The 26,057-nt window shown below is 40.2% G+C and overlaps 1 protein-coding gene across 1 annotated transcript in view; it reads left to right on the top strand.

Annotated features, from left to right (window-relative positions):
• The first annotated feature begins 2,438 nt into the window (after positions 1-2,438).
• The window catches only part of notch2 (notch receptor 2), a 40,992-nt gene continuing 17,373 nt past the window's right edge, over positions 2,439-26,057 (top strand). The window contains exons 1-3 of the mRNA XM_026346461.1: positions 2,439-3,284; positions 12,674-12,755; positions 25,237-25,511. Coding sequence (XP_026202246.1) covers positions 3,212-3,284; positions 12,674-12,755; positions 25,237-25,511 — 430 coding nt within the window. The 5' untranslated portion in view covers positions 2,439-3,211. The remainder of the gene's footprint in view (positions 3,285-12,673; positions 12,756-25,236; positions 25,512-26,057) is intronic.

The raw sequence follows: 26,057 nt of genomic DNA, 5'->3' as shown, positions 1-26,057 counted from the left end.
GATCTAAAATGTTGGTGTGTCTTAAATAAAAATAACTTTTTTATGATAGCTATGGCCACAGAGCAGAACACCTCTGTCCATCCCCGCACCACAGGTCTTATTACAGAAGGGGTCATGCAGAATACAAATGTAAAGCTGCGTGCTTCTTTTGCAGCAGTCAAAACAGGTCAGCGAGGAAAGAGGAGGTGATAATCAACCCTAAATATACCCCCTTAAACTTCCTGTTGCCCAGATCTGCTTACACAGTAAAGACAACATTAGACAGATGATAGAGGCTTGACAGGGGCACAGAGGGTAACTGTTCATACCCTGCACAAAATGCCCGCTAGTCGATACTTTCAAAAACCACACCTGATCTCAGTGAAGCGCACACAACAGATTGACAGCTAATCAGTGTTGTTTGCAAAATGCTATAATGCAAACAGTGTGATTGTTAGCATAAAATGTGTGTAAAGCTCACGGCAGCACCCAGAACCATTGAGCGGGAGCTGCCTCTGTTATGTGCAGTACAACTGTTTATACTAGCAGATCAGACCCACAGGTGGGCAATGAAAAGTGTATCAGTCTCTGCGTTCGCTAAATATAGAGAGGAATCATATATTCTTCTTGAATGACAGGCACTGATTTAGTTTCCCATGCCTATCACGTCAGTGGAAGTTGGCATGTTTACGGTTTTACACTCTCTCTCTAGTGTAATGAGTCATTACTATATGCCCCCTGAACAACATGTTCTGCAGAATAAATCTGCAGGCTGACAGCTGGACTTCCCCTGAATGATGAGCTCTAAATCAGTGTGAAGAGACCCGACAATGATCGATGAAAGTGGCTCTCTCATTGGCACGGCAGAGGCCAATGGCTTTGCTCCAGGCCAAGTTTTATTCCTTATTCCTTGTATAAAAACCTCCAACATTCTTCTGATGCCCACATTGATTTGTCTTTGTTTCTGACAGCAAATAAAATGGATGGCATGTGTTTTCCTTTTAAAGATTTTGAGTCCTAACAAAACTGTAATTATCTGCTTGTGTTGTCTTAAACTTAAGGGGTTTCGTTGTCTTAAAGAAGTGAGTTGAAGTCGTTGGAATTGTTAATGCATGAAATACAACAGAGGTTCAAAAGGATTTAAAGAATGAGTGAGACTCAGCTTTTCAACACTTTAGTTCAGATGTTTTAGAACTGGCAGACTTCTGCAGTAAAAGTCTTTCATCAGCGCAATGGCAAGGAGGAACTAATCAGTGTTTTCTGCTCACGAGGCAGATCCACACCCTTTCTCACCCCATCTTTCCCAAACTACAGAAAGTCACATCTGGACTGACATCATTAGGAAAACAGTGCTGCAGACAAAGCGAACCTCTGATGTGATTTACTATTAGTGTACATGACAAGTAGCTTCACCATGAAATAGGAGATTTATCAAAGAATAGTAGAAGAAATCCTGAATTTAATTTAATTCACAACCTCTTGAGATCTTCTTGAAAAAAAAAAAAACAACAACACAAAAATAAAAAGACAGCAAGGTTTAAACTGAAAAACAACATGTCTGTGGCAGTGGATTGGGGATAGACGAGAGGAATAAGCAAATACAAGACAGGGTTTATCAACAAAAACAGAATCCGAGCAAATGCTGAAACAGCATTTGTTGTCATGTCAGCATCTGACACCCGACCACGCATGAAGAGCAAGAGCTTGACATTGGCCGCAGCAACAAAAGCATTGTCTGTACGGACCCCTGAGGAGATCAATTTGCTCCCTCTGGTCCCGGGCCTTTCAGCAGGGTTGAATAGAGGACAGAGGGCCGGTCGCAGCAGCAGGAGTCTCTGCAATGTTTCTCTAACAGGGTGTAAAGACAAACAAATCACTGGGATGAGACGTGGTCTTGTTATTGTGATGGGTCTGTGATTTCCACCTGGATCTTTCGGGGCTGATAACAGATAAGTAGTTTGGCATTCTGTGGTCACCCACAGTTTAGAAATCAACTGTGATCAAGTCTGTCTGTGGACGAGGAAAAGGCAATGCTGAATTTTAGTTTGTGATTTTAGATGTTAGGATTAGAGCTAAATCAATAATTTGATTCAAACACTATTAACTTGTAAAAAAGTTAATCTAAATAAGTAGGGCTGCAGCTTGATTGATCAGTCATGTTATTATTTTCTCAGTTAATTAAAAAAAACAATCGAAAAAAACCACCATTTGAAGACCGACAATCATTGCAAGATTCATCACATGATATAAATATGAACACAGCACCAGATTGAAGTGCTGCAGAACTAGAAAGACCTGCACCCCACAGATCGGTGACTCACTTGAATCCTGCAGGTATAAAACAATCTGCGCAGACCGACTGATTAAAAATGGTGAATGGGAAACTGTGTGTCTGCGCTCCGAGTTTTAACCACAGGCGTCGAGCGACCAGTGTTTTTAAAGGTGTCACTCTAATGCTCGAACTACCTGAAACCTGCATCTGCAGACCTGAACTGTGTCACACAGCCGGGCACTGGGAGTTATCGTAATGAGAAAAAAAGGAAGCAAAGAGTGGGTGTTGACAGACATATCGGGAAAAAACGCGTAAAGTACGGGGAGGACATCAAAAAAAATCATTGAACGGGTTAATTTTGAGTCATACCAGGCTCCGAGAAGCACAAAAAAATGGCAAGAAATTCCTCCGCGGCGGCGACACGGAGAAAGAAAACTTCTCTAGTGTGTCTAGAGTTCACGCCCGGTTCAAGATAGAATAAACGCACATATCGGACAGTGTTGATTTTCTGACGCCATAACAAAACGCGACACTTGACAGATCGACTTTGAACACGTTTTTCTAACCATCTCTTGAGGCGGAGGTTATAGATCCCCGCGGACTTCAGCGGAAGGATACGCGTTTTTTTTTTTCCTCCCTCGTCGACGCTGACTAAGTGAAGCGAGTGGGGAGCGCGCAGAGGTGGACGGCTCGTCGGAGACCGGGGTGACTCGTTCAACTTCAACTCTTTAATGTGTCTGTTTTAAGCGGGTTTTAACCAAAGGGGGGTCGAAGAACACATGTAGAAAAATAAGGAGATGTTATAATTTGGCCACTCGAGTCGCTTGTTTTTTATTTTTATTTATTTTTTGCTCTCTTCATCGTGTGTGAGGCGTTTCAAGCGAGACTTGGTGAGAACAGACCGTCCTGGGAGGCAGCTCGACTTCGGGCTGGCGACCTTATGTGGATTTTACAGAAAACATGGAGCTGATCCCCGGTTTCGTCTCGGGCAAGTCACTAGTCTTTGTCTTCTGCTTCATCCAGCTCTCGTCGGGTAAGTTTGTTTCCCTCACAGTTACACATTTGTCATGATCACGTTGCGGTGCTTCTGCATCTGCGGCACACGGGGCAGACGTAGCATCTCTGACTTTGACGACCGACACGCAGCTTTCACACTTGTGTCCGCCTTGGCTGGGTTGGTTGAGCTACCTTCAGCATTTTAGCCTCGCTTGATGGTTGTTTCAGAGTGATTTGTGCTGTTTTTATTTAGCAGGGGGTAGGTGCATGTGTGGCCTTTCACCCAAAACATCTGCTAAGTTTAGCAAGGCGGCGTGATGTTACCTTGATTTTACTGTAGCATCCTAACTGTTTTTATTGTTTCTGTGAAATGCTTTAGTTACCTTTAGCACCGCTGTTTTCTATTTTCACTCTTACCTAGAGACTGTATTTTGGCTATTTTTTTACGTATTTTTAAACCATTATTAATCGCACACCTTCACTAAAAAGCACCTAAGCTAACGTCGCCCTGAGTCAGAGGCAGCTCTGCTTCAGTGTGGATACCACGGCCTAGTACTGCTCTACTGCACCGCTGCCCAGATGTTGATCAGCGAGAGCCTGAGAAAGAATTCAAAATGGACACTAACCATGTTGTGGATAAATGTGGAGTGTTGATCAAATACCCACCAGTATCACTGTGTTGACTGAAGAAACTAAACTTTTATTTTTATAGGACCATCCCCATGTGTTGGGGTCAGTTTTCAGTCAAGCCTCCTTTTTGTAAATGCTCATCAACAGTAATTGTAACGATTTTAATCAGTCAAGTTAAGCCCCTGTTGTGTGTAGCAGAGAACTGCCTCCAGCACAACTGTCTGTAATTAAGGACTAATTAGTGTCCACGCATTATTGTCCAATAGCAGGTCATTAAATGCTTTTTTTTTTTTTTTTTTAATGCTGGGCTTGCTCACAATGGAGGAGGCATCACTGTGAACAGTGAAAGCTTGGCTTGCTGCAGCAAAACCTGAAGGTATATTTGTGCATTGTGGCTCAGGTTGCCTGATGGCATCCAAAACAGATGAAGAGCGCTGGTTGATGAAGGTCTAGTAGACCCAGACCGTGTGCATCATCATTCCTGCTAGAGGCCTAATTAGACCAAGGCTATTTCTAAAATACAAAATGTTGCATACAACATTGACTGATCAATTAGTCAGTTATGCCCATTCGTTTATGTTTCCTAACAACTGGTTTCGCTTGACCTATAACTATTTTGAATGAACTGTAGTCTACTAGCGAAAGCTACACAAAGGAAGAAAAGACAATGTAAATGTGCTGCAGGCAGTGCAACGAGAAGCAGAGGAATGTTGTTGGTGTTTGACATTCCTCCCGCCCTCTCTGTGCAGTCTCTCTTTCTCACATATGCAGCGCACACCTTGATTTTATTTTTGCATCCTGAACTTCGATAGTTGAGTGTACTGCACTGTGAACAACTGTGTTCAGCCTGTGACAGCAGTTCAGGACAAATGGATTTGCTTAATTGGTGATTTGAGGGAGGTTTGAGGTTTACCAACAGGTGGTTTGTAACACATTAAGAAACACCTAATAACAACATGCAAATTCAGTACGTTTCTCCGGTTTGAGTTTTCTGAGCTAAAAAATGTCTTATGTAAATAACCACTTTCAAAATGAATACACACTAACACATAATGTCTCAGAAATGTAAGACCTGTAAAAAACAATGACAGCAATTGGTAGTCCATTGCTGGTGCTTACTGTGAATCTGATTCTTGAGGAAGCGTAGGTACCATCTTTGTGGCACACGACTTGGTGTTACCCACATAGTTTGGGCATGTGGGCTGTTGCATTTTTATTACCCAGTGTGAATGGCAAACAGATGATATGCTTGTGTGTATCTGTTTGGGTGTGTGTATGTATTGCATTGTGGATAAAACTGACAAAGGCCAGCAGTTGTGCCGCCCATGGTGTACTTGCATCTGACCCAAGCTGGAGCCTGGTGTGAAACGTGATTTATCTGGGCCAGGCTTCGCCCTGTGCTCTGAAGACAAAGATATTTATTGAGCAGCCCACAAATATGCATTACTTATTGACCGCCATCTCTGCTCACTGCTATCTGGCAGTCTTTTTAATGTGGCTTAAGACATCTGCGGACACCCTCCTCCAAGCTTTCCCTTATGTTTTTTTATTTTTCATCTGCTTGCTGCATTCTCAGTAAGATAAATTTTGCCATTGCTATGCTGTCTTCATCATGTTTCAGGTTATATTCAGTTCAGCCTTCACTCCACCCTTCTGATTAGTAGTGTAGTTAAAAAGCTTCCACATGTGTTTCAGCCCCATGCTTGTTGCTTGTAGTGGGAGAGAGTAGTAAGTAATGTGTGGAACTGAGTCAGTCAGTGGATAAAGGGCTGTGGGACTGTGCACCAGATGTACTGTATTTCCATACACACATACATTGTCTGTGTGTATGTCCATCCATAATCGATGCATGCTTGTGAAACTGTAGCCATGTTGGTTTAGAATAGGTGCAAACCCTTAGACCTTCAGTGATTCAGGTCTGGAAGTTGAAATGCATAGCAGACAAGGTGAAAGTCACAGTTATGGCCTGTTACAGCTTTGCTTCACAGTGCTAAAACAGCACCCATTCCTGCTTGACCAGTTTGTGCTTAGTGCCTTTGATCCTCATGTATTAAATAAATACGAGTCAAAATGTGAATGAAGCTAGGTGCATGTCCTGCGTGAACCACATATGCACTGTTACTATAGGAGGCGGTATTTGTGACTGTGAAGGTCGTGGGGATTACACAGCATTGTGTCTGCACTGTTGAACAGGTTAACAAATTAACAGGGAATTACTGTGGCCTGCATTCCTTGGCTAACACAGCCCCGTAATCCTGGAGACGGGCAGGCAGGGCACATGGAGTAATGAACCAGGCAGGGCACACCAGGTAGGAGAAGGAGGGAAAATACATGCGAAAGCTTAGAAAAAACTTATTTTTGTAAAAGTATTAGTGCTGTTAAACAACCCATTGAAACTTATTATCTGAGTTTCAATGATTTCAATACTTGGATGTGAACTGAATAGACTGTCTTTAGTTTTGGAAATATTGTACATTTAAACAGGAAACCTTTCCTAGTAGTGAGGATGATAACTTATCAGTTCTGGGATACATGTGCTAACTACATGAGCCTAGCTAGTTAAAAAACTGTTTAATAATAAAGGTCACAGGGGCACAGGAGCTATGCCTATTTGTCACCCAGTCATAATCATTTGGTACTTGAACGTCTGCTATAATTCCCTCGTTAAGCATTAGGAATGGGGAATCACAGGAATCAGGAATAGCTGAGAGGAGAGAGTAAACCATATATCTTGATATGAGGAAAAAGAAACATCTGGTACTGCAATATGGCTTTGATTGTTGTCAGTGACTGTTGTTCTGGCACAGGTGGTTCACAGAAAACTGAATGAATGTGAACAAATGTTTGCAAAATCTCTCAATGCGTGACATATGATTACTTCTAAAAGACGAATTGGAGTTTGTCAAAACATATTAATATTGAGATAATGACATAATAATCATTGGTGTTGTACATGGTTACCTCTCTTATTTTGTACAGTACATTCAACCTGTGTTTCAGGAGCTAGTGGTTTTGCGTATTACACAGTGAGTTGTGAGTTATTTTGCAGATATGGTAAAGCGTCACCGGATATTATTTACATACTTTGTATGTACGTAAGTATTTATAGGCATAGTCAAGCAAAGGTTACATAGACAAAGGCTTAAACCCACTTAAATACAAAAATGAACAAGTCTGCACAAAGGTCCAGATTTTTTTATCATAACAAAAAAAGTTTGGATATGAATAAGCTAGGGAAAGTCCCTGCAATTGTCTTGTCTGGTCTGCTCTGCCTTGTCTCTCACCCAAACACACACACACACACACACACACACACACACACACACACACACACACACACACACACACACACACACACACAAACACACACAAGAGTTGAGCCAAAGAGCCAGCAGTTCATCCTGCTGTCCTGCAGTACCAAAACAGCTCAGCCCTGCTTGATGCACTCAGCTTTAGAGGGGACTCTCCCAACTTTTCCAAGTAATTACAACAAGGCACTCATCTCAGTTGGGTGGTCGAGAGAGTAATTACTAGAGCAGTGGGAGTTAAGATTTTTGTCCTCCATTTTCTCATCTCATTTTCACCAGTTCATTGGGTTGTTCAAGATGGATCTGTTATGTTTAATAGTGTCTAGATGGGTCCTGATAAAATTCCACAAGATCAGCCACAGACATCCCTAGTAGTCACATGCTTATGCTGTTTCTGTTGGCACTAACCTGTTTCTGTCTGTAAGTTGCCACCCTCAAACTGAAGCTGACCTGGAAGACTAAAGCCCAAATTCCTGAGCTTGGTTTGTGTGTTTGGTTCCTCTGCTGTTTGTGTGGGCCAGTAAAACTTACCTCAGGGTGGTGGTGTTTAGTTTGAGCCTTGTCTCCCTCCTTCATGCTGAGCTAAGGGTATTTTATTGCAAGTTGCTATGACAACGGTTTGGCTTGCTGGATATGGAGGCTTGTACAGCAATTCCAGGAAATGGGGTTACTTCCTCACTCAGTGCGAACAACTTCCTGCCCTGTGCTGTATGGATGTGTGCCAGGGCTCAGGGACGTCCATTCGTGTACAGTCTCTGTCTGTAGTTTCATTATTACTTCCTCATCTCAATCCACAGCTATTGGCTCAAAGCCTGTCTACCTCTGTCCGTCCCTCACTTGTCTTTTTTTCTTCTCATGACATATCCGGATCTCTTTAGAGATCTGCTGTGGTGTCGGCGACAAAGCAGTGGCAAGTGCTGAGGGAGGACCCAGTGTAATGCCAGCTGAACAGACAAACACAAACGCACACACACATACACGGCATTGATGGACTGTGATTTTTGCCTTCTCTTATTTAGACTTTATTTAAACTAAAGTGTCGTTGCACAGGAATTACCTAAATTCAAAAAGAGCTGAAATTTGGTTATTTACTTGGTTGCTAAAATTACTTCATGCATCCAAAAGTAGTTTAGTGGTAGTGATTACTGCCTTTCTCTGCACTTCACAAAATTGATGTCCCTTGTCCTTTGAGGACAGCACAGTAAATGCTTGTAGTCATAGAGAGTCAACAGTAAATAGGGAGGGAATGGAGAGTTCCAGCAATCATTTGTGGTTCGTTATTTTCTTCCTCGGTTATAACCTTCTGGTGGTGTTAGCAGAAAAGTCTGGGTTTCTGGGTCGATTGATTTCAGATTTCATGCTAACACTAGCCTGATTCCCAAAAGTTGCACATGTCTCAGTACTGCTGGTCAGTGTGTTTACATGCACTTAAGCATTCAGGTTACAGTTAGTTTTCTCGAGTAAGCTGATTCCTAAATGTCATGTAAAGGGGAAACCTGGATACCATAATCATAATTAGAGAAGCCTGATTTCTTCTGGAGTACTCGAATTACTCTGACATGTAAATGCATAAACTGGTTTCTAATCGACTTTTACAAGAGTGAATGTGCAGTACAAGGGCTGCCAACAAGTTGGCACTATAATATTATCAGCTAATAAGTGCAGCTCCTTACACAGAGCAATGATGCTTCATTTTTAAATGAAGGCTGCATAAAATATCAGACCAAAGTTACCAGGTTTCTCGAGTACACGTAAACTTGTTCCCCGATTACCTAAGAAATCTGGTTTCTCTGAGTAACCTGTTTATCAGAGAAACCTCTGTTCTCATTCTTTGGGGCTTCCTTGTAGAGCGGCGGCATGTCATTTTTGCTTTTGCACAGTACAGTGACATCGGGTTCATCTTGAAAGTACGTTTCCATTTTATGCTCATTTTGATTTTCAAACTTTTTGCCATCTTTAGTTTTTTTTTACAGTAGGCGAATGGAAACATTACCTTAGTGTGAAAAACCAGTAACCAGGTTTCATTACCCTAAAAACCTGGTTTCCAAGTAACCTGGTTACTTGAGTGCATGTAAACACAGTCAGTGAGTCTGTGTCACAGAAGACTTCTGTCCACATTAAGAAAGATTTTGGAGCATTTTCTAGATGATGATGATGATGATGATGATAATGACAATAATAATAATAATAATAGCAAAAATATAATAATAGAAAATAGATGCAGTAATCAAGTTTATTCTCTTGCCTTAAAAATAAGTAGCAAATTTCATGGAAATCTTTCAAGTAGTTGGATTTTTAGGATTCTTAGACTATTAGATGGATATAAATGTTTATACAGAATTTCAAAATCTGGGGCCTTCTGGGTTTCCAGTCCTTTACACTTTACACTAAATAATTTGTGTCATCCACAGTTACATTATTGATGATGATGCAAGCCAGCTGTGTTACCACCAGTGATGTGCCTTTTCTCAACACTGGAAACTAAAACTTGTCTTGCAAGGTTGAATCATTGGGCAGGGTTAGGTCATGTCAGGCGAAAATTCGCTCATAGTTTACTAACAGGCTACAGGCTGTGTTTTATGTATTTGTTTGTTTTATATTTTTCTGAATTACTTAGCCCATAATTAAATTTTGTTTGTGCTATCAAGCATATTCATATTTATGAATGCGATGATAGAGTGCGCTGCAACGAGGGACCCTGTCTGGAATCAAATCTTGTGGTTATGTACTGTACACCCTAGACACCTCTGTTATTTTTATTCTTTGAGGTTTTTTTTGTGGAGTGGAGACATGGCATTATTGTTTTTGTAAAGTAGAAGAAGCTGAAATAGGGTACCATGACATCAGGTTCCTCTTGAAAATATGTTTCCATTTGTCTTTCATCTGATATATACGCTCATTTTTGATTTTCTAACTTTTTAACCATCTTGAAGTAGGTGGATGGAAACATTACCTCAGCTAGGAAAACCTCTGATTTTTTGACACAACAACACAGTAGTTTTCCTTTATCACACGTGCAGACTGAAACTAACAGCAAATCAAAAGGCTTAGATTTTATTGAAATTTTAGTACACACTGTTTAGTAAAGTTCACGCATAATGTCATTTTTACAGATATCATTTCCATCACCAGAGATCACACATCCTTCTTCTGAGACCCATTAAATGTCCTATGTTCTCCTTTTCGTCTCCAGTTAACAGCTCTTCTCCTGTCACCTAATGAACACACATAAAAAGACACCTACATGTAAAATTAAGATTTTCTTTTTTTTTTAATGGTCTAAATAATAATAATTCGGTCATTGTGCTTTCTCTTTGCTCACACAGTCTGGCTGCAGTTTCACTGTTGACTTTGTTGTCAATCGGGTCTTATCAGGAATTTCATTCCTGGGAAATGTTTCTGTCCATGGTTCATTGATAGTGAAGTGTGAGAACAGCCAGGTAGAGAGGATACAATACTAGTGATATGAGCTTTGGTTACAATACACTGGTCACTCATTTGAACATTTTGCTTCATTTCAGACATGGATTGCTGAAATCTTTTCCAGACTTTCAGTCAGGGAATTGATGACCTCTAGAGCACAGAGTATTTAGTGTGCTTATGTGTGTGTAAAATGGTGTAAAAGAAGACAGGGTGTTCCAGATCTGGTAAGATCATTGAATCTGGCATTACGACAGAGTATGTGGGAAGCTCGTCAAGCCAGACAGAGGATGACAGCTTTTTATGGTCTGCTCTCTTGCTTCCATTATTTCACTCTGTCTGTTTTATGCGTTATTGGTTTTCTCTTCCCTCCCTCCTTCCCACAGTATTATGGGGTTTTTTTGTGCCTGATGTTTTAGTTGTCTATTGTCTGTACTTTTTAATAATGTATTTAAAGCAAATTAAGCATGATTTTTGTTTTAAAATTTGATGTAAACATGATAAAGACAAAAAGTGAAAGTTGCACTGCGTCGTAGACTTAACCACCAGTCCATGTCTGGATTTTTTGCATTTGTTATTAAATGTGCAAATGTGCATACTGTCTGCTCAGCAGAGAAAAAATCCCAAAATAAAAATGGCCTTTTCTGTGGTCTCTTGTAATGCAACAGGCGTCTGATATCACCTCACACTTTATTCCAGTGGGTGTTTGAGCAAGTGTACACAGAGGCATGAGTGTGTGTGCATGCGTGCCTTTTAAGATTATGGATTTCACAGTGGTTTATGTTTGGTATCCCCATGTCTAATGGGCTATGTCTGTCAGCCTGACTCTAAGGCATTAGTGTGCCTTCACTGTCTGATCAGCCCAGTCCAGAGACTGGACTTTGAATGATTAGCACGTGAAAATGGACTAACTATATTATGTGTCCAACATTCAAATCCACAAAATCATATCAAGTAGCGTTAAGAGTAGTCAGAGTATCTGTCACAAGGTCTCTTTATCTTGAATGACGCTGTGATTAATCTAGGTGCAGGAAGTAACACCACTGCTGAGCACACTTCCTGTATGTGATGACTCTTTTGTAAAGACATTGTTGGCGTTTCTTTGAAATCAGCTGACCTACTCTCAGTTTTGTAAAAAGAGCTCTTTTCTGCAGACTGGGGATACATCACATAACCACTTCAACATGTGAGGTTATAAATGAAACTAAATGTAAATGCAGCAGGTTTTGTGTAACCAGTATCAAGGATTTATTGCAGTTTATTTTTATTTATCACAGACAGTTAACAGTGGCTTCCTTCATTAGGCAACCTTATCACACTGATTATTAAAGACTGGGAACACCACACTTCTGTTCTGCATATTGGGCTGGTGTGCATGAAGACCACTTGAACCATGTGTCTGAAGGCACACAATGGCTGATGTGTCTGGCTATGAGTGTCTCACTGGAGGGGAGATAGTTGGGCTTTGTTGTCTTCGTCAAGGCTCATTTCTGTCTGCCTGCCCATCCAGCTGCCCTGTGACCGTGAGCTGATTTCAGGCTGGCATTGCATAGTTTCCTAGATAGGTGGAAACACATCTGCAGTATCTCTCTGTAATGATGAGGAGTAACCTTTAAACTACATAGAGGATTTCCCTCAGAGGGTTGAACGTGTGCGTGGGGGGGGATCTTACTACCTCATCAAACCCATGTTCTGGGGGAAACCCTGAATAAGTTTTGAGAAGCAGCGATTTAGACCTTTAGCAGTAAGTAAAGCTGACTTAAACGGTGTAATTATTTATTACGTGTAGAACATTTTTATGTGTATAATGTCAGATGACACCATCTCTGTAGGTTTTTGTCTGTGCATAGTGAGCCAAGACCAAGCCAATGGGCAAACTGACATTTTTTTGAAAGTACTACAGTTTCTTGCTGTTTTAAAGTGTAAATATTGTTTTAGCATACCTATATTTGGTGCATTATGCAAAGAAATCATGTTTAATGGGTGTTGATGAACAGGTTAATTATAAAAAACACTGAATAAGTGTCTCTTTAATTGTTCACTTTCTAACTTGTCTCATCTCTTGCAGCTCTGCAATGTGTGGATGATAAGGCGCCTTGTGTTAACAACGCTACGTGTCTGACATTGGCCAATGGCACTGAATACTGCAGGTAAGATGGACTAGTTGACTTTGTGACCGAACACACAGTCTTACTCAATTTAACTCATGCTGTACAACACAGTAAATAAAAAGCGAACACAGGAATAGAATACACCTCATAAGGGAATTGGTGGACGTGAAAGCCAGTACAGAAATCAGGTTTTTAGATCAACCCCAGCCTGTCCACGGGACCATGAGGTTTTGCTCATGCACGAAAGGGGAATAAAACACTGCTCTGTCTGACAAAGTACACCAGTACTGGGAACAATACCAATACACACATTTCCACTTCCAAGATCTTTTTCAGAACATTTCAGAGGTTTTGTTACTTGCTCTCTCGTTGCTTTTAATTGATAGCTCTCTGCTTTGCCATCAAATCTCTCTGCCTAACTGAATTGTTTTTGACATTTTTATTATGAGAAAGTAACCTATTCAATGTAACAGATGATGGAGAAACAATCTGAAACTTGGTTGACTGAATTAAAAACCATAGGTAGACAATTATTGCTACCTGTAGCCTTTTGTCCTTTGGAACATGCTGTGTCATTGTGGAAACTTGAAACCTGCAAATAAGTCTCTTCTACTACGGGTGGTGAAATCAGACCATTAAAGGAACTTACTTTAGTGTAAAGGAGAGACTTGGCCTGTGTGATCTATGATTTCCACTTTCTGACAGCTTACTCTAGTTTGTAATTAAGACTGAGCTATCTTTATAATTGTGTTGCCACTCCCGAGCCAAATTCCCAACTAAAACGCACACATAAAAATGCAACACTGGTTCATGAACCTGATCATATTTCTTCCAATGTGATGTGAATCATACTGCATGTCTGTTCCCAGAGCTTTTGGAATTTCAACACACTCTCTTTTTTTAAAAAAGGCATTGAGAAAGTAGCATTCCTTAATCAGTGTTTGACATTCTCCCTGTCTAATTGAAGGTCAAACAGACACTGCTGCAGGTGCAAAGAGCCTCATTGTATCTGCATGTTTGTGAGTCTGTGTAGACTCTTCATGATGATGAGTAAACTATCGTCCATACCAGTAAAATGAGACCCGGATGTGTGTGTGTTTGAACCGATGCTGGTGATGTAATGAAACGGGCATGACCAATTCAGGGATATCTAACCATAGACAGTTTCTCAGTGTTACATTCCTAATACTCTTTTTCCATTCCTGATCATTAAATTTGTATTTATCTGTATTAAATGATGATATTAATAATAAAGGGAAATAGGAGAGTCCATCATGAAGACACACATACACACACACACACACACACAGAGGAGTCAGCTGACAGAGAGCAGGCCTACTGTTAGACTTATTAACTACTCAGTCCATTTTTTTTCTGCTGTGCACACGAACAACTACGCTGCACATATGCACACACAAATGCACGTTCTTGTCTCTGCCTGTTCCCATCTGCACTGTGCTGCTGGTCAAAAGACTCATTGTGTAAAAATCCAATTATGTGTTTATTTGTCTCCTCAGTGTATTAAAGGCAGCCGGTTGTAAGTAAACAGTTGCTGTAGCCTTTTGGATTGGACCAGGCTAATTATATCACATGGATCATGTCTAGGTCAGACTGGAAGTAACTATATAATTAAACGGACAATTAATTTGGCAGGTTTACTGTATAATAAGGGTCAACACAGTGGTCAACTAATGCACATTTGTGTCTGTTTTCAAATAGCTTTCTAATGCAGCAAGGGAGAAGCAATAGGCATTGTGAGAACTTTTAGCAGTTTAAGTAACAACAGAAAAATAATGTTAATTATTATTACAGGTGAGAACAGTTTTGGTTTGTTTGATGTCAGTAGTAACACAGCTCCACAGTAGATACTGGGCCCTGATTTAATTGGCAACAGTGCCTCTTGTGCAGCATTTTATACAAACTGAAAACTCTATAACACATTGTAATGCTCTAGATGCACTTACACTGTACAAAAACATTTAAGGAACACTTTTTAATGAGAGTTTAGCATAAAGGCAGTTAAATGTCTGGGATATTATTCTGGTCAGTTAAGTGGCAGAGGGGGTTGTTAATCAGTTTCAGCTGTTTTGGTGTTAACAACTGGTGAACTAAAGGGGCAAAAATGAGATGCCCCCTAAAACGGGAATGGTTTTACATTTCTTCCCTCCACATCTTTTCTGTAAGTTCTTTCAAAAGTTTTGCATTTGGCTAGGGTCAGTGTCACTACTGGTAGCATGAGCATGATACCTGGACCTTGCAGAGGTTGAACAGGCAGTCCAACTCCTCCAGGTTGTCACATCAGTACGTACCATTGTCAGGTTTGTTGTGTCTCCCTGCACAGTCTCAAGAGCATGGAGGAGATTCCATGAGTCAGGCAGTTACTCTAGGAGAGCTGGACAGAGCCGTAGAAGGTCCTTAACCCATCAACAGGACCGATATCTGCTCCTCTGTGCAAGGAGGAAGAAGATGAGCACTGTCAGAGGCCAAAATGAACTCCAACAGGCTACTGGTGTGAATGTATCTAACCATCAATCTAATCAACAATCAGAAACACACTTCATTAGGGTGGCCGGTGAGAGTTTGCTGGCAGTTCCTGGAGGATGAAGGGGTCAATTAATGGTATAAATTCCAACATTGCTTCACTTAAATCCAATAGACCATCCTCTGGGACATTATGTTTTGGTCCATCCAATGCCGCCAGCTTGCACCTCAGACTGTCAGGGAGCTCAGCCATCCCTTGGACCAGAATCTGGGAGGAGATACCCCTGGGCATCATCCGTCGTCTTTATTAGGAGCATGCCTCGACGTTTGAGTAAAATGGACTAATCTGCTGCATAATATTTCCACCATGATTTTCAGGGTGTCTTTGAATTCAGCCCTCCGTAGGTTGTTAATTTTAATTTCCATCAATCGATGTGGCATCCTTTTGCTTCTCACATCACCCAGTCCATATCACTATAAATATCTGGCAATTTTTTGAGCACTGTAAATGAGTGTTCTCTATAATCTGATTTGTTTTAAGAGACTTAAAACGTTGTCTTAGCTTCTTAGCTTAGAAAAGGAGAAGGGATACTTTTAAAAAGTAGAAACCAAAGTATAACGTCCCTTTGGTTTCTAATAGTATAGTACTGAAGCACAAACTAAGTTTGTTTCCCATTAAAAAAAAAAAAAAAAACATACATGTTGGAATTTCTTTTGCAAAGTGAGCTCAGGTGCCTCATTTTGACCATGAAGAATGTTGTGAGAGAGTTAAAGTGCATGGGAGAGGTCGACTAGCTGCTTTGCAGGGCAGGGTGCAGAGAAGCCGTCTAACCGGTGACACTACAAGCAGCCAAAGCTGTCAGCTTTGGGCGTGAGAGGAAGGTGTGTTGCTGCATGGATTTTTGCATGTCACAAGTTTTCTCAGTCAGTTTTTTTTTTTTTTTCGCTTACATTATTGCTGAAGGAATATCTAACATTATCTTGTGAGGTATTGACTAAGAGCACAGAAACAATGGTCTTGTTTGTGGCCAATAGACGATTTCTGACACCAACAGTCTGACTCACCGAGTTAGTACCTAAGCTGTACCAACAAGTTTGAGGCTACACACATTAAAATGCCCATATAAGTGATTCACCCACCCTGAGTTTTCAACTTTCAACTGAAAATTTTTTACAGCATTGAATCATGGTAAATTTAATTTTTAAAAGATCTTTATTTGTATTATTATTTTATAAAAATACTCCCATTCACTGAATATCCCTTGGAGCACAGTTATTTCCATCATTTACAAATGGAAGGACTGTGGCATGTGTAAATCTGCCTACAGCAGGCTGCACTTAAAAACTGTGCAAGAAGGGGACTAGTAAAGGAAGCCACCAAGACACCTGTGACTCCTCTGAAGGAGTTACGAGTTGTACACACAGCAGGTACTGGCTGGGATCTTCATCAGTCGAAGCTTCATGAGAGCTCATAACACTTCTTTTCTAAAATTTGCCAGAAGATATATGGGATACTTGAATTCAAATGGAAGAAGGTTCTATGGTCTATGGGTATTCAGTCTCTCCTATTTCAACTGTGGAAGCTTAAAACTCCTTCGGAGGAGTTTTCTTGCACTCTGTACGCAGATTTACACACGTGCCATATCGCTTTCATTTCTTAATGATGGCGTTGACTTTGAAATTTTCTTGTATCTATCTTCTGACCAATACTTTTTAACAACCATATTGTAGAGTTCACCGTGTCATCTTTGGCTGATTAACCAGTAATTGGACCTCCCAGATATAGTTGTATTTATACTACTATACTTAAAACACATTCACTGCACTCAGGTGATCTCCATTTAACTAATTATGCAACTTCTTAACCAACTGGCCGCACCAGTTAAGATTTAGTCGAGCTACTTTAAAGGGCGAAAATATTTATTAATTTTTAGTTTCATATATTTTTATTAATTTATCACTTTGACAAGAAAGTCAATTTTATGTTTTTGTCAAAAAAGCCACAATAAATCAACCGTGATTCAATCTTGTAAAAAAACAAAAGGTGACGCCTTCCAAGTGGCGTAAATACTTTTTATAGGCACTGTATGTTGCCCTGTTTTCCTCCAGAACAAGGACTCTTTGTCTGCTGTCAGGGCTTGGTGTGATCTGATTAACTCTCCCTCCCTCTCAGTGCCTCTTTTTCCAATATTTTCTCTTGTATTCAGTGTCATGTACTTTCATGTTATGTATAAAAAAAAAAAAAAGTTAAGAGTGAGGGGACAGTTACTGTGTTGTGCAGACCTGCTGCCTGTTTGATCTGACAGGTAGAATTTGCCTGCTGGGCAGACAGAGGAAGAGAGTGGGCCAAAGAAAAGAGGATGTATCTTTACAGGTAATTTGAGGAGGAATAGCTCGGAGCACAGCTTCTTACTAATGATGAGAGAGTAGTCCTGAGGTGGGAGGAAAACAAGGGAGAAGCAGAGCGGAGAGATGAGTGTAATTTCCCTCGTGGTACGCCTCCTTCATCAAACTGTCACTCATCCATCCATGCCTCAGTCCCTCCCACTGCTTCAGGGATTTAGATGCCTCTGGACACAAGTCACCTGACCTCTTAATCTTTCTTAGCCCCTTTTCCCAACTGTCTCTACGTTTCTTTTTAACTCCATTTGCCCGTGGCATTTTTTTTTCTCACTTCACTGATTTACCTTTATTGTAGCTATACCTGCTCTAGCCTATCATATCTCATTTTATTCATATCAGTGTGTTTGAAGAGCTTTGTTTAAGACCTCTTGCTCTGGCTGATTCTTAGTCACTTTGTGTCACCTCACAAAAATCTATGGTGTCTACATCTGCATTAAAAGCATCATTTTTTAGGATATAACATGAAGAGACCAGCGTAGGAACAAGAAGGAAACAACAGAAAAGGAGTTTAGAAGAATCACTCCTCCTATCTGCATTACACCTCTGCAGCTGACACAACATCCAGTCCACCAGGCACACACAGTTGGAGAAGTTGTAACTGGGTTAGGCACATGATCCAAACTAAAGTCAACAAACTCTACAGTAAAATATTGTAACCTGCGGCCGTGATTGTCTGCTCCCCACAGCCCTATCTCCTTCCCATAGCCCAGCTAACAGCTATGTAGTTGTGGTTGAGACTGGAACCACAACGATAAGAGATTCTTTGTCTGTGTACATATACTCTGTGTATGTTTTTGAGTCTCTGGAGAGTCAGGGGCACCTTGAGCCTTCGACAGGTTCACATGCTGGCAGCACACAGAGGAAGCTCAGTTAATATGTTAGGTTGAGTGTTTCGATGATAGTGATATGGCTCTGTGTACCTTCTGAGTGGTTTTAAGGGCAAAAAAGATGAGACAAGTAGACGGTTTAGCTTTGTTTAGCTGTTCTTCAACCAAGGATTATTTTGACCTTTTGTTTTATCAGCTCTAAATGCTAAAAACAGAAGATAATTTTTGCAGTTTTGCCTGAAAAATAACTTAAAATTAATTTATAAAATTTCAAAATTGTTAATGGCCTCATTCATAGTGAGAGTGATGGACAGGGCCTACCTTCAGTGATCACTGGGCTTTGACTTTTACATTTACATTTAGTCATTTGACAGACTCTTATCCAAAGCAACTTACAAGTGAGGTTCATAGTACCTTTTCTTCTTTTTTTTGTATCTTGATTGAAAAAAACAGCAACATAAACAAGCAACGCAATTCTCAGAAAGAGGAAGCCTAACAAAATAATGGGGAATGTAGCAACCAGACCTTAAACCCACATACAGTAAAGTGACAAGTGACTCTCTGTCACACACTGATGATTACACTGTGGGCCAAAATTACCTAGTTTTGGTATAAGGTCACACACTCTGTATATGAATTCTGTAATGAATGATGTAAAGGTGCCAACTAGTGTTACTTTTAATTCCTCCCATTGTTAATTATAACTAAAATCAACCCATAAATTGCTACCAATTAAATCATTATTAAAATGATCAACAATGAGTCATAAAAAAATTACATTAACCACTAGTGGGATGTTCCCAGCATTTTTTTTTATACATTTCTAAATCAGTGAGTGGGGACTGTGCAGAGCATATAACCAGATCTGGAGCTTTTACAGACGGACAGACCTATTGTTGGAGATTCCACTATAAACAACCACACCAACAGGATAATGACAGAACATCACAGAGAGACCGGAAAAAAAAGAAGAAAAAGAGTCCCGTGCTGTGTGCCACAGCCATTCAGATGAGTCTTTTTGAACATGTTTCTAAACACAGCCTGAGATTTTACCACATGACCCTAGTTTGGACTCCACCCTGCTCTGCACTCCTTTATTCTTTCTACACTTTTCAGTCTGACCGCCTGGCCAGGCTCCTCTCTTTCTATATATGTCTGGTTCTTTCCTTGCTCTTCTATGTTTTACCCTTTGCGCTCTCTTCACTCCACCCACCCCCCTTTTTTCATGATTGCTTTCTTCTTTTGCTTTTGTATAGCTTTGACATCACTCTCACACCTCTCTGTCATGTTATTTTTGCTGCCTGTGTTCTACTGTTAAAGTGAAAAGAAAATGTACATTTCTGAGAAGTGACAGTATGGAAAAAGTACACCTCCAATTCACAGAAACTACATTGTTTCTAATGAATGTTAGCAGTCGTGTTGTTGAAATTGTATTGGATTATTTTATTATTTACAACTCAGTTAAGATAAATTTTGCATTGCATTTTTTGCCAATGTAGAACACATTGCTTCTTCTTTGTGGCATCCACAGATAAATGGACTCAATTGGTAAATTACTGCCAGACATGACCACACACTACATTTGCACTGTGCTAGTGTAACACAATCAGATGTCATAACATGATCTAGATGTTATTAATGGCATCCGCTCACTGGTGACCTTCCTTAATATAGTACTGCCGTTCTTGACCTGGAGGTGTTCGAAAAACATTTAGTTATATCTGTCAGCATCTATCTCATGTTGTCTTAGATCGACTATTTAAGTTAAACGGGTACTGCAGATTAAAAGGAAGTAGAAAGGCCTAGGCAGCTGCTTAACAAAAGTCTTGTCTTTCTTCCTTTTTTATCTGTAGTAGTGGCAGTACTATAGGTAGACACACTGGTGTGCTTTCTCCACTGAGATATATATGAACACACTCAAACCACCTATGGGAACACCTCAAATGGGCTCTGCCGTTTCTCCGTTGAGGTCTAGCGCCTCCCTATTTGTCTCATATCTAGTTTGACTTTGAAGCTTTATCTCAATCAGCCATGTGGTGTCTGAAAAGCTTGAATTTGCATATATTGACTCTTTGGTTTTGTGTAATGACTAAAACAGTTATTTTGCCTTGAACATTGGTTCGACTTTGATTTTGCATAAGACTCATATGTATCTTTACCAGTATAGATACTGGTAAATCGTGGCCATGTTGCTTAGCTCTAGCCTACAGTTTCATGATTTAATTTTATATAGACTTCTGTATGTCATAAAGTTATCAAAGAAAACATTCAATCCAAATCTACAATATTCTAGTTTTTTATAGTTTCATAAAACCATTTACTCTTTGCTGCAGTTTGGTAAGTCTAGTATTCCTTTCTGAACTGAGTTTACTTCTAGCACAAAGCTAGTAGCATAGCCATGCATAGAAGCAACATGTCCTGTACTTGACTTGTGACATTCATGCATGCACATACAGGACTCCCGTACAGTGAATAGGCCACCTATGCTTTAGTCAACCCAAGGAATGATCCAGGGATTGAAATGTGAGCTGGTTTATGCTCTCTCTTTTTCTCTCAGACTTTTCTTTCTGATGGCCGCAGGGGGAGTGCATGATGGAGTTATTAGGCATTGCTGAGACTAGAATAGCGAATAGAGGAGGAGGAGGAGGTGGTGGTGGTGGTGGGCTTTTGGAAAGGAAGGTGGAGAGGTAGGAGGAGAATATTAACACAAAGGGAAATAGGAATGAGTGGTTTGGGAGGAGAATGAGGATTGCAGAGCGCAGGAATGAGAAAGTAAGGAGGTGGAAGACATTACATGAGTTAGTGAGAATCAGCTCACTCCTCTTTGTTCACTGAAACCCCCACAGCTAGCCAGGGCCGACAGAGGTCAGCATGAGGTAGAGGAGGAGGGAGAGAACGAAGAAGGGATGCAGAGAGGCGGAGGGGGGGCAGTGAGATGGGGGCGCTAATGTGAACCAGCTGTAGAAATCTGACACCTCAAGAGTGGGTTAGAAATGAGAGGTGGAGGAGTGAGAAAGAGAGGGAAAGGAGGACTGCAGGAAACTGCAGAGAGTAAGAGAAGAGGAGGGAAAAAAAGTCCTCATGGAGCAAAACAAAGAATCCCATAGATTACTTTAGCTGCAGAAGTCCTCTCGGCTGTGTTGTTCGTGAAAGTGGAGCTGACTGTGTCTGTAGTATGCATTAAAATATGTCAGAAGAATCACACTGCTTCCTGTGACAGCTTAGTGTCACTGTGTTGAGTTTTCTCTTCCTCAGTGAGCCACCACTCCCTAACATTAATGTGAATCATGCACAGCCTTGTCTGTTTGCCGCAGGCGCTAGTGATACAGCCAGAAGCTAATAATGAGTTCACTGTCTTGCAGTGAAACTTGACAGACAGGGTCCTATAGTTTCCATTTGGTATCCATTTGGCATTTGGTTCTGTCAGCTCTGGTTAGATAGCAGCAATTTCATTTAACAGAACTTCCTATGGATCTTTCCTATCAGCACTGCTGAATTTTTATAAAAATCTTTAAGTAGGAAATATTTCTTCAAGGGTGATGTGGAGTTAAAACTGTACAATGGTAATGGTATTATAATACTGTTCAAGTGATTCTCTCTTTACTAATGTGAAGTTATGTTTCATCAAACATTGTTTAAAAAAGAACTGTCATGTAAACAAAGATGTGTTTGCTAAGCATTGCATCAAAGAAAAGCAAAAGTTTAGGCTTCTGGTCTGTATGTGTGAGGGCACTATACTTTAATAAAGCATCTCATATTGTCCATATTTTCAACAATGAAAACGTGTGACATGTTCCCAGTGAAATGTAAACCTGGCATTAAACTGGACACGGTGTTTTTTTTTTTTTTTTGTGGGACACCTTGCTAATGTGATGTATGTGAGAGGGCAGGGCACCATGTCATTACTCTAGGAGAGGAGTCAGAGAGGAGAAAAAAGAGTAGTAATTCCCAGGACAGAAGTCTTGTTGTGATATCATGAAGAAGCAGTGTTTGTGTTTTCAGTTGGGGGGCGAGGGCATATTTGTGTTTGTGTATTTATTTGTGTGTGTGTGTGTGTGTGTAGGAGTGTGGGATGTGCAGACATGTAGACATAGTGATATATGGACAGAAACAGACAGCAGGAGGGGAGGATGGCCATGTCTAATCTGACAGGGCTGAGGTGAAGCGGCATGAAATCTGTCTTTTCTTTGAAGATAGCATCACCAGTCTGTTATCTTGTTTGTCTGTTTAATGTTGCAAATATAATCTAGGAGTGAAAACCTTCTGTAAGTATTTGAACAACAAGATTGGTGATATTTTGTTTATGTTTTGACATTGTCCACTAATCCCAAGAACAAAACAAATGTTGCGTTAAATCTCTCAGCACATTCCCATGCCCATTGCCCCTCTATGCCACAAATCATTGAAAAATGTGTTCACCAACCCACATTTTCCTGTTTTAAATAAGACTCAATAATCACCTTAAAGTTTGGAGCAAATTTTTGTCAACTAGAGCAAACAGTACTGTTGCTGCAGGCTTTTTTCAGCACTATTTCTGGCAGTAGGACAGTGCATGTGCGCTTGACTCACAATAAACCAGTGTCAATGTCTAAAAAGACAGTTCACCCAGTGGTATTTATATTATGTGTTAATGCTGTTTAGATGACAGTGTGGATAAGTTGGGCTTCGACCACACAAACAATACTTACTGTTACTACTAGGATCAATTAATTTGAAGATAAGAAAAATCTGAAATAGTTCCACCTTTAGATTTAAAAAAAACACAAAGGATTTTGTATAGCTGATCTAAAATAAAATACCTGACAGCTATCATGGTTATTCATTCAGTTAAACATTTTCTTTGTGTGCATTCAAATTTACATTTTTGGACTCATACAGTTAGAGAGGGAATTTGTAGTCAAATGTTGTTTATCATTTATAGAGACAATGTGTGACTCACACATTATACCAGGAAGAAGTATCACAGATGTGATTGATCTGTGAAACTGCCTGGCATGATTCATGACTCTTCTTCTTTCCCATGCACTCACAACATAATATCTTCAAGCTGTTTTTGGGTGGAGTGACTAATAATAAATGTTAGTAAGTGTGAGGCTGAATTTCAAATTATTCCCGTCTCCACTGTTTTGTCTCCATTTTGTATTGTTAATAACACTGTTGGGCCAGTGTGTTCTCCTCCCTTGATTTTTTATATGCAACAAATCTGATTCCTGCCCCCCATTTTTATTTGCAGTTTTTCTGGAATAAGCTACTAGGTTGACATGTATGTGTGTGTGTGGCCTAATGTGTGCTGTATCTCTGCTCTCCTATTATGTTACCTCCTGTTATGTTACCTGAGCTTCTCTAGGGAGGAAGGTTCAGAGGTCTGTCTAAGAGGCAGCAGGCCTCTTTGTCGCCCATAGTACTCAAACAGCATGTCTGCCATGTGACAGACACACACATACACACACAGACATACAGACAGTGCCCCAGACGTCTGCTCTAAATAACATACACAGGAAGTTACCTGACTAATATGATTTTTGCTCAGTAACAAAATAATAACTGTGACTAGATACTGTTCTACATAGAGAAGTGGCAGGTGAAAGTGGGAGGTATTGAGAAAAAACAGAGGAATAGAAAGTGACGAAGGGAACATTGTCTCTGAAATGATCCCTGGTGAATATGTTGTGTAATATTGTAATTTCCTCCTGCTGCACAGCACGCAGTTGAATCACTTTACTGAAAAGAAAAGGAAAAAAAAAAGAGAAATCGAAAGAAATGGGTGAATAAGCAGAGGGAAAAATGAACTTGATTTAGACATGAAATTAGGTCACAACATAAGGTTTATTTCTGTTAAACTCACAGACATTTTGTTTGTTAACATCTTGTAGCTGTCAAGAAAGGTTCCCTTAAAACAATAAGAGCACACTTGTGTAGTTTATGGCCTAAATTATTTATTGGCAGGAATATTATTAGTCTTATTTTGCCCAAATAATTACTGGCGTTTTCCACTTGTTTTTAGTTTCTGGCAGGCATCAGTCAACAACTTCCAGATGACTCCACCTCACATCCTTCTGCTTTTGAACTTCTTCTTAGCCATTACTGACCCCTCTTTAACCCTTCAGCTAAGCTCAGCTTCTCCCTTTTCTCTAAGCATTGTTAAAGGGGCAACAGCTTAGCGTTTAGAGCAGTTTGTTCAGTTATTTGGTATGTTTAGTAGTCCAGTTTCTTTCTCAGCCTCGCACTGTGTCAAATCTTCCTGAAGCAAAACACCAAAACCCCAACTTGGCATGACTGTAAAACTTCATATGTCTCTTTGGGTAATGTCACTTAATAAAGGGACTCAAATAACCATGTCCATTACGGTTTAATCTTTAGAGTAATTGAACAAGTAGTTTTTCTTCATACACAACCACACATCTTACTAATACTCCTACTTAGGGATGTGGTTTCCCACATTCTGCTGTTGAGATCACTGTATGGCAGTGGCAAGACTGTGTATTAGACAGTAGTGTTTACCTGTGTTGGTTCACTTGTTTCTTTGATGTGTGTGTGTACTGTAGGACTCGTGAGCAGATGTTATTGTCAGCTATCTGTGCTCCCAGCAGCATTTGTCTGATGTGGTGTATATGTGCACCTGACTGAAACTTATTCCTTTGTTTTGTTTGTTTGCCTCTCTCTGAATCGGACACACATAATTATTTCTCTTTTTAGTTAACTCGTCTTTTGACTATATTGTTTGCATTAATATGTGATTAACTTTAAATCCTCGTGTTTGTCTTGGCGTAATCCCTGATCACTGATTTTTATGTTTTTTGTATGTTCAGGTGTGCACCAGGCTTCCTGGGTGAGTATTGCCACCATAAGGACCCTTGTCAACCTGGATACTGCCTGAATGGAGGAAACTGCTCTGTGTCCATGTCAGCTGGTGTACCTGTCCCTGGCAGTGCTATCTGCACATGCCCTCTTGGCTTCACTGGACAGCACTGCCAGACCCCTCAGAACTCCACATGTTACCCCAAAAACCCCTGTGCTAACCGAGGTGTCTGCACTTTGCTGTCCCTTGACAAGTACAAGTGCGAATGTGCTAGAGGATGGACAGGTAAGGCCCCATTTCTCACTTTTGTTTCTCACGTTTTTAGTGTCATAAAGTAGACAGTAAAAACATATTGACTAACACTTTTCTTGATCTTCTGGACGTTGAGTCATGGTACCTGGGTTTTTTTTTTTGTTAGTTCTACATGTTTCACTACTCATCCAAGTAGCTTCTTCAAACTAAAGAAATTGCCATGACTCAACTTCCAACTTCATGACTTAAATCTTGAATCTTGACTGACATCTTTTATCTGTTGTTGAAATAAAATAGTTTTAGCATCGTTGTATCTAAGCAGTCTATAATAAACATATCAGCCATCTAAGTAGCCATCATGGAAGATAAGCTTTTGCTCTGCAGATACATTCTTACAGAGGTATAGGTCTAATTCCTGCTGAAGGCATACTGGTATAAAATACAGAATCTGATGAGTTATCTTTTTGATAACCAGAACGACACACCTATCATCCTTTTTTCTAGTATTTAAGCTCTGTAAAGCCACACTGGTAAAAGTTTCAAAGTACAGCTAGAACACTAATGCCTTTCTCTTCATTT

Source organism: Anabas testudineus, chromosome 4 (genome assembly GCF_900324465.2).
Source record: "Anabas testudineus chromosome 4, fAnaTes1.2, whole genome shotgun sequence".
In the NCBI taxonomy this organism is placed as follows: Eukaryota; Metazoa; Chordata; class Actinopteri; order Anabantiformes; family Anabantidae; genus Anabas; species Anabas testudineus.
The sequence above is the reverse complement of the archived record's forward strand: the minus strand, read 5'-3'. Positions and strand labels throughout refer to the sequence as shown.